Raw genomic sequence first — 10456 nt, forward strand, 5'->3', positions numbered from 1 at the left:
ACTAGGGTGTTTTTCATAACTGCCATATGATGCATTGAAGAAGTCATATCCAAAGAATGCGGTGGCCTGATCAATTTGACATTGTCAAACCGAAAAATGAACACGACCCATTCTGATCATCAAATTACGTCTATAAAACCACTCATGTACTGTGGCATACAAAGTTGGACTTATAGACCGAAAATAGCCATTAAGTGCAAGGCTTGAGAACTCTAATAAACTATTAGGAAATATTTGCTGAAAAAACTTCAATCCTAATCGCTGGATTCTGAATTATGTAATGAGTGGAACGCCGTCGTCATCTGGTCGTCGCAGCAATGCTGGATGTATCGGAATGTCAAGCAGCGTGAATAGTTAATAAACACAAGTAACATTTAATTCAAGCGAAAACCGACTTCAGTTTGGCTACTGATATGTCCCGATGCCAAAGTGTTTTGAGCAACTTGTGTGATTCTGCAGCGTCCTCTGTTCCAGTGTTTTCAGCAGCATTTGGTTGCCAGGTTTTAAAGAAGCGTTGCTTCTTTGACACCAAACGTCCTGAATCTCGTTGGGTTAGAATGGCTGCAATAGCATCACCTTGGTCGAGTATTTCCTCCCATGTACGCATGATTTTCCGTTGTATCTGCAACACTCGTTTGCTCACGTTCGTATAAATGGTTTCCGGAAGTCCAACACGTTCATCCGGTCAGCAATCGTTGCACTTTTTGTATCGTTTGCTCTTCGTCCATATCGGGAGCCATTTGAAGCATCGGGCACAATGTTGCGATGTCATGTATTCATCTAACAACCGAACGATACAATTCCCACGTCTTTTGAAGGCTGCAATCAGCTTGCGAACGCCTGGACACCGCACGTACTTTTTAATTCTGATCGGCCAATCTGGTGAAATTTCGGCTGCTCCGATGTTGATGATAGCTGCCTTGAAATTAACAAGCTTACCGGCGATGAGATCGATTGCACCACGCCATCCAATATGTTTGTCCAAACGTATGCGTACATAGTTTTCCTGACTGTATGCCGCGAAACCATCTTGGGACATTCGCAGGCGATGTTCGATGCAATGGCGCCAAGAGATGTTCCGTGGCGATGATGTCTGGCCAATCTCTGCGGCGATACGCTTGAGGTCCGCTTGTTTGTCATGCTCAAAGACTCGTGTCATTCGTTCGGCTTTTATGATGCGCGCATCTTGCTCCGATTTCTGATGGTATTGTTTGAACGAAATCTTCTCGTTGGTCTGAAAATAAAATGCAACAGAAGTAAATTAATTCCTCTTCTTCTTTTCTTCTTTTCATTTTCCAAAAACTTATCTCTTCGCCGGTCTTTAGATTGAAGCGGACCGTCGCAATAAAGGTTCGCATGCCTGGATCAAATCCCAACGCATACACGAATTCGTTTGCCAAATATTTGCGTTTGGTTTCGGCCTTATCTTCATCAACAACGGTTTTGCTTTGTTTCTGACCACACATATTTATTTTAACACAAATGAACATATTTCATCACTGAAACGTCGAATTCATGCTTTCAATGCAAAAAATGGGTGTCCCACAACTGGGTACATGACTGTTCCTCAACCGGAATCGTACACCAGTTGGTTGTGATGCAAAAAAAATTCAATGCTCATATATTGATAAACCCATGATAAAATTTAGTCCTTAAACCATGTATATCAATATTTAACTGATAATTTTTTCATCAAAATTGAGAAAATATTACTTCTCAAAAGAATTCTATGAAACTTTTTTTTACATTTTTCAACACATCGTCTGGAAATAATATAACGAATGCATATATTCAGCTCAGAGTCGTACCAAAAGTTTGATTACGGATATAAAACAACATTACAATAAATCCTTTGGTGTTAATACAACATAAGTGTCAAAATAATCGACTGTCCCACAACCGGTTACATTCCCCTACGTGTGTGTATGAATACAGTATACAGCAAACAACGATGGCTCGGGTGATACGTCCGTCGCACGGTCGTCCATATGCGTCTATGCTTTGCACATTTATACAGTATAGAACATCTAGGTAAACATATTTCTATGTCCGAACCTTGGAAGCACATTTTGATAATTTCATTACCATTGCTGTTGAAGAATCGTTGTTGAAATCATTGACCGCCGTATTAACCTAACAAGAACAATGGTTTTTTTCGTTCAATTTGATCGAATCGAATCGGTTCAAGATGGTCGTACAATATGGTGAAAATAGTGAAAATGTAAAAAATAACTTACCAGATATAGAAAATAGAGCGATGCTAGGAGTGAGATTAGCGTTGCCATGATGCCCATTTCCCCAATCACTGTTGACAAAATCAGCCGATACGGTCCTTGGATGATTATTCGTAGTCCCAGATTCACTGTTGTAATCCACTCATCGCATCCATTTTCGCGAGCTCCACAGACTCCACGGGCCACGATGAATATCCTTTAAACAAAAAAATTATTTTAATTGGTTGAAAACGACGTACGCTGCACAAAATACAGTTAATAAATCATTTACGCACTTTCTGATAAAGAATAAAGCAATTCACTGTGTCGTTGCAACAACTTTACTCAACCGATGCCAGCTTCAATATGTCAATGCGCTAACATCAAACACAATAACAAATGAGTCTGTTGTGTTGTGTTGCGTTGTGTGCGATGAAAGAGAAGTTTTCGTGCCAAAATCACACTTTCAATGTGAAACACATACACAAATCGAATTTCTTGTTAGAAGTTTGTTTATACAGTTCATTCGGCTGCCGAATTTCGGCACATAGTAGTTGGAATTGATGTCATTTCAAATGTTCGAATTTGACAGATGCTGGGTAGCGTTCCAAAAACATGTATTCAAATTAGACCGTTTTTAGCTTCGAGAAGTGTGAATATCGATTGCTTCGTTGTATGAACACTACTAATTGATACAGAATTCTTTTCTCTTCAATTTAAAATCTACAATTTCTCTTGTCCACGTTATGAAAAATACCCTTATGTACAATACAATGGTTTATCCCTTTCAAAGAATGTTTTTTGTAAACCACTTTGTGATGGTAAGTGTGCTATCAGTGTCCAATTTCCACCGCTCAGTTTCCTTCACAGCAATTGTATTATTAAAAAGCAAAATGGTTTCCAATGCACAAAATAATACACTTTTGATTCATGCATAGACGAAAAATGCATGCCGAATCCACTGCAGTACGAATCAAAAATGTAATAAATCTCTTTAAATTTGACCAATTTTTAAAAAAGTTTCAATTAAGAGCAGCGGCCATATTTGGACTTTAACCCTCTAATGCATTAATTTTCCCCAGGGCTAGAAGTATTTAGTTGATTTTTGGTCGTAAAAAATATTCATAATCCCAGATTCCTCATGGTTTAGTCAGGAAATGCGATTGACATAAATCGGAGAACAATCAAATACATTGTTTAGAAGTGTCAAAAAATTGTCTAACGTGTGATCCAAATAGTTTATTTTGTCAAATTTTTGTTTTTGTACACATTTTTGTTTATAACAAGACAACCACTTGATGTCACTAATAGTGCAAAAAATAAGATTATACAGACGTTCAAATGTTTCCCGACTAGAGGGGTTGTATGCATTAGAGGGTTAACCCTCGTCTACATCAAGCGGTTATCGTGTTATAAACAAGAATGTGCGCAAAAACGTGAGGAATGTGAGGAATCCTAGATTATGAATATTTTTTTAAATTACTTATCTATGGCCAAAAATCAACCAAGTACCAGTACCTGGGAAAAATTAAAGCATCAGAGGGTTAAATGTAAATAATACGATGATAATAGTAGTTCAAGAAATTGGCAGTTGAACGAATTGAAAATTTTAAAACTTTGTCAAACGTTTTAGTTGTAAGTCTTGAAATTAAATTTTTTGCACCAGTTTTCCACCAATACTTACTCTTCTTTCATAAAGCTAGCATGCATACAGTGAGAGAAAGGATTTCATATTAATTATTCGAGATTAGAAAAAAATGCCGGTAAATCAAATTTGAGCTACACAAAACGTAAAGTAATAAGCTTTACCGTTGTTCAGAGTCTCAACTGGAGACAACTGAAGTCCCCGAGAATTCAGATGGTAGCAAACGTCACTTGATCTCGGAAAGGATATTATTTTCCCTCGTTGTTGCGTCTGAAAACCACAGACGATGGTGAATCAGTGTTGCGTGAAACAGTTGACACAGTAAAATAAAACCGATAGAATATTCGTTCGCATTTCGTCAGCTGTGAAAATAATTTCAACAGAAAACATTCAATGCAGACTGATAGATATTTTAATTGAACGTTTTTGGTGAATTGGATACATTTATTTTTCGTATTTCAATGTTGGTGAAATGTTGGAATTAAATGTTAATCCACTTTTAAGCTGAAAAAAATCCCAAATTATTAATATGAAAACCCTTTCGATTATCAAAAGTAGAGATTTGGTCATATTGAACTATATTCCTCGAACTGTGAAAAAAGACAAATGACTTTTTTCGAATTCACGGGAATTCTTCTGTTTTTTAATCTTTCTATTATGCACATGCACACAAACACAGAATATAATTGTCCTTCAACATTTCAAATTGATGATTGCGGAAATTTGTTGCTTTCTGTTCAACCTTATGAAAAGTTGTGTAATTTTTTGTTGGCTATGCCACCATAGATTCAAAATATTTGTTATAGTATAGAGTAGCTCCAAGATAACACACATAAATATTATTCAAAATATTTTAAAATTAGATTTCAATTACTGAAGAAGATGATGAAATCGCACCGTTAATCTCGAAATCGAAAACATGGTCTCAAAGTGAATTGTAAATTTTCTAATAACTGTTGCATGGACAAGCAATAAATTTTCTATTTGTTCTTTGGTAAAGTTATACGCTTCTTTCTTCGTAAATTAGCCGTAGCTATGGTAATGTGCAAGGAAACACCGTCCGAACAAAGCGAAGGTGTATTTTTGCATTACTTCAATTTTTTGCAAATATTTCAGTGAAATCACTTAATTGTTGAGTTTCTTTTCCGTATGTTATGATGAACTAGCTGATTTTATATTCAAGTGACGTAAATTCAGTAAATAAAATCCCCGATAATGTTGGTAGAAATCGTTAAGACCAAAGAGTTTGCTTTCAGACAAATGAACATTTTCTCGCATGTGATTCCTACTGTTGTGAAACCGCAAAATGTTTCCATGATCCAGAACCTGCCCACGGCTCTTAATTAAAATTGTCCTCTTTTTTCAAATTTCTACCTCCGAACACGTCCGTTTCATAAAATGCTGTAATGTTGTATTCTTCTTATCAATATTGACATTATTAATTTGATAACAATAAAAAGGAACAATATACAAACTCCAAAAGTTTATGAACTTAAGAAATAGTAACGTTAGCTGCAGCTCATTTGAATGTTTTGCAAGCAAAAATTAACTGATATCATTACTTGATGCTTTGTTGGTGGTGCTAAATAGCACTACAGATGCTATCAATCATTTGTACAGGATGTGGGCAGTGCCCACTGGGCAGCACATTCAATTGATATATTCCAATGCCATGACTATTTACTATTTTCTAGAACTTGAAGCAAATCGCATCGTTAGTATTACTTGAACATTTGAAGATGATGTGTTTGAAATATAGATTTCTGTTTCTCTACTTACTGCAAATTTGTAGTGTTTTCGCGAATGAAAATATTCAAATAGAATGTGATTCTATTTCGAACACAGACTTTGGCCGTCGATTCTGTTTCATTCGACATATGAATAATAGAACTTTCCATAAGGTCACATTCAAACCAAATCCGATTGCTGATGAAAAACGCGAGCTGATTTTCGATAATTGCACAATTGACGCATTACCCTTGGGATTTTTTGAATACTTTCCAAACATTAGGACCGTCTACGCGTGGAACATTAAACTTCAGAACGTGAGCAAAGAGGCGTTTCGAAATGGCAACGCGCTTGCAGTTTTGGATTTGTCGAAAAATCACATTGGAACACTTGTTGAGCATGCATTCAGTTTAGCAAAACAATTAATAGAATTGCATTTGTCAAAGAACCTGATCCAATCAATTCACGTTAATGCATTCTCGGGACTTGGACAGTTGAACATTTTGAATCTGGACCATAATAGACTCCAATTAATACCGGCAAATTGTTTTGACTCGTTAACTCAATTGAAAACGATTCGTTTAAGTCACAATTCAATTAAAATGATTCCAGTAGAATTGTTTGGACAAAACGTACGCCTACAGGATATTCACTTGAATGACAATGCCATTGAATGGATGTTCGGTGAACTAACGTTTCGACATTTATCATATGTTAACAAATTTGATTTGCACAACAACCCAAATGCAAATCCAGGATGCTGTGTCATTAACGCTGAATCGATTGACATTCGAAACACGAATTCGAAGGGGTGCTATATCGGTTCACGTACTAAACAAGTTTTGGCCAACAATAATGGAATAACGTTTATTGATAGCAATGATGCAACGCTGGCAAATTTGGAGCATATCGAACTCGCAAACAATCGGTTGGAAAAAATGCAAAATTTAACACGATTCAACAAAATGACCTATCTCGATTTAATGAACAACTCAATAAACGACATTGATCTTACGTCGTTCGCCAATATGCATCGATTGGAAGTGTTGAATTTGCGAAATAGTGGACTTTCTAAAATTCAATTTGGCATGTTTTCACATAAATCCAAGTTGAAATTGCTTGATATTTCATACAATTGGTTGCGTAATATAAATTTTCAAATGTTCGTATCGATGAAAAGCCTTAGAAAACTTCATCTGGATGGCAATAATCTCAATAAAATAGACGCAGCAGAAATTCGGAAAACTCTTCCATCTCTTTCAAAAATTAGTATATCGGAAAATGATTGGTCCTGCCACAACTTAGCATCGATTATAAAATATCTTGAAAGCAATGGCATTGAACTGGATTCAGTTGATTTGACGAAAGATACAGAGAATATAAAAGGTGTTCCGTGTACCACAGATATCGATAACAGCACTAACAGTGAGGTCATTCCAAAAGGAAACGGAATTGGAGTGACCAGCAACGAACCAGATGAGAAGAACTATGCTACATCCACGCCCACGTCAACTGATATGGGTGATAAAAAATATTGCGATCGTAGCTTAGATGCATTTCATATGTATTTAACTCAACGCCTACTCGAATTAAAATATGACATTCAGAATTCAATCCAAAGTGTCACTGAGGCTGCCAAAAAACTCGAATATCTTCTAAATTTATCATAAATCTATAATAGTAAATTTGCTTAACATTTGACTAACTATTATTCCTGACCATTTCTGTATGTATAAATCGGAAATAAATAACTTACATCCCAAACTATAAGTCGATTGCATACATGTCTATGGGTGAGATTGAGAGTGGAGTATGTTTTTTCTTCGATTTATATTTTTGAAAAGGCGAGTATGTTTTCTGATGATTCTGTTGGCGTTAAAGTATAGTATGTTGTAGTACCGTCTAGCCTCCGCGGTCTTCATGGTTTTCGCGCAACTGATAAAAGATAACAACATGGTGTCTTCGGCAAAGTTGTAGTACTCGAGGTCTTCTATAACTAAGCTGAAGACAATTATCTCTTATCTCTTATCAGTTGCGCGCAAATCGCGCACATAAAAAAGCAAATTTTATATGGAACTTTTTTTTTCTTATCATTTTTCGCGCTTTTCGCGGAACTGATAAGAGATAAGAGATAACTGACTTCAGCAATGTTATAGGAGACCACGAGTGCTACAACTTTGCCGAAAACACCAAGTTGTTATCTCTTATCAGTTCCGCAGAAACCGTGAAAAACCGCGAGGACCCGTTAAAAACGAACATACTCGCTTTTAACCATTTTTAGGTCGACAGAAACTTGCTCTTCTCTTTCGTAACAAAGTCAATGAAACATACACTACTCTCAATCTCACCCATAGATGCATGAATAGACTGCTTCAAAAAAAAAATTGAGATATTCAAACTCCCCGATCGGTTTTTGGAAAATTGGCCTAAAAAAAATAGGTTTGGCATCAAAAAATCGAAAAACGTAGAAAAAAACCACTTTCTCAAAATTCATCAAATTTTTGAGTAAGGTAGTTTCGGAAGCCATTGTAGATCGCAACATTTAAACCTAAATCATTTTTCCCATCGGCGTGACATGCTTCATACAAACGGAATTTCGTACAAGCAGCGCCCGTGTACTTCGTAGTGGAAAAAAAGTGAAGCTTGCTTGTCACCAATATTGATGTTCACGAACATCAAATTGTTTATGCGTTATTTCGCCCATTTTATGAACTGGAAATGAAAAGTTCTTCAATTTCTAGCAAATTTCACATATGAATTCATAAACACATCGAGAAAACACAACTTTTTTTCACATAAAAAGCATAAGCAAGATAATTTTTTCGTTGATGGTTGTTCGATCCTGGATCGTTTGTGATTCATTAATGATTTGCAACACATCCATTTTTGATTTCGATATTCCAACTGAATACGATGTTTTGTATTCATTAAACAATTCCATTTTGATCACAAAATAATTTTTTATTAAAATGGCTATGACGAAAAACCACGCGAACGATTGCAAACGATAGCACAAACATTAATGTCTAGGAACATCAAATACGGAAGATTAATGATTTTATCATTCAATTTCTTCCTTTGGCGTCGATTTCGCAATACAATGGGACGGTTGATTGATTTTGTCATGTCGATTTAGGCCCCAATGCTTGATGCCTTCCAAATGTTTTTCGATTACACTGCGTTTGCCCTTATTGGAATGTTGAATGGCAAAATTTAAATTATCACGGAAATTAGTTTGTCTTCTTCGACATCGGTGGTGGGCACTGGGCACTTCGTCGGTCGATTCGGGGAACATCAGCAAACCGGCAGACTGAAAATTATTTTATGTTCGATTAAATGCGTTCGATTAATTGTTCGTCGCCAATAACAAATTATATTACATTCAAAGTTGATTTTTGAAGATATCTTTTATAAATGTATACTTAAAAATCACAATAGAGATTTTATTTGTAATGAAACAATAAAATACAAAAAAATTACCATTTTTATTCTGAAAAAATATAAAACTTGCAGATTAGATCAACACAAAATGTTTGTTTGCTTGTATTTTTATTTATTTTGTTTTGTTGCTTCACATCGGCGAATTAATTTGACATTTGTGTCGAACTTCAAGTCAGTGTTTCCCGATGAATTCGCTTTGACAATAATGTCAATTCGAATTTGATGTTCCTAGACATTAATGTTTGTGCTATCGTTTGCAATCGTTCGCGTGGTTTTTCGTCACAGCCATTTCAATAAAAAATTATTTTCTGATCAAAATGGAATTGTTTAATGAATACAAAACATCGTATTCAGTTGGAATATCGAAATCAAAAATGGATGTGTTGCAAATCGTTGATGAATCACAAACGATCCAGGATCGAACAACCATCAACGAAAAAATCATCTTGCTTATGCTTTTTATGTGAAAAAATAGTTGTGTTTTCTCGATGTGTTTATGAATTCATATGTGAAATTTGCTAGAAATTGAAGAACTTTTTATTTCCAGTGCATAAAGTGGGCGAAATAACGCATAAACAATTTGATGTTCGTGAACATCAATATTGGTGACAAGCAAGCTTCACTTTTTTTCCACTACGAAGTACACGGGCGCTGTACCCATGTGGCTGCATGTCACGCCCATGATTTTTCCAGCCAATTTCCGGCCAAAACCAGTGATGGGGTTTTATTTGGCTCGTTAATATCTATAATTTTTATCAAGACATCAGCCCTTGAAAAGGCATTCTGGGCCAGTTACAGTGTAAAATGACCGGAAAAATGGCAAATTTTCGGCATTTTTCGGCATTTTTTGCTCTACTGGTCACCCAGGCGGTGGACTATTGTTCAGTTTTCGACTCGTATCGTGTAGCCAACACCTGTATAAAAATTTTGGTACTTGTCAGATTGCCATTTGGATGGAATTTGGTGACAATTGATTCACACATATAAGACGAATTTCAGGCCAAAATGAGCAAATCACAAACATGAGCTTCGGTTTGACAGGTAAAAGCAAATGATTTCTACCTTTTCTGCCTTTGAACATCTAGTATGGTCCTTTACGAACATTTTAAGTACCTACATGACTAAATCGAGTGATTTTTTCACATATTTCTAGCCTCATATTCGATTTCAAATCTAAAAAAATCGACTTTTGGCCGAAAAATCCCCAAATGTAGGCTTTTCAGGGATGGTGTCTTGGTACAAAGTTATTTTTCTCGAAAATATGGAGAGTCTTCCCAGCCAAAAACTCTTGAAAGTGGCTATTTAAGTTACCTCCCCAACAAAAGTTGCGTTTATCATGGATTTTACTATGAAAATATCAATTTTTGTTCGGAAGGTACCCCAATTTGTCTTATATGTGTGAATCAATTGTCACCAAATTCCATCCAAA

The 10456-nt window shown here is 35.8% G+C and overlaps 2 protein-coding genes across 5 annotated transcripts in view; both read left to right on the forward strand.

Moving 5' to 3' along the window:
- LOC129570210 (uncharacterized) overlaps positions 1–10456 on the forward strand; it is a 29038-nt gene that overhangs the window by 7767 nt on the left and 10815 nt on the right. The gene's annotated exons all lie outside the window — the stretch shown is intronic.
- Positions 4029–7353, forward strand: LOC129570213 (leucine-rich repeat transmembrane neuronal protein 3-like). The gene has a single exon (XM_055449737.1). It carries the CDS (start codon positions 5598–5600, stop codon positions 7254–7256), a length of 1659 nt encoding a protein of 552 aa, XP_055305712.1. The 5' UTR covers positions 4029–5597; the 3' UTR covers positions 7257–7353.

Source organism: Sitodiplosis mosellana, unplaced genomic scaffold (genome assembly GCF_009176505.1).
Source record: "Sitodiplosis mosellana isolate CC-2019 unplaced genomic scaffold, AAFC_SMos_1.0 Smas_scaffold_47, whole genome shotgun sequence".
Classification (NCBI taxonomy): Eukaryota; Metazoa; Arthropoda; class Insecta; order Diptera; family Cecidomyiidae; genus Sitodiplosis; species Sitodiplosis mosellana.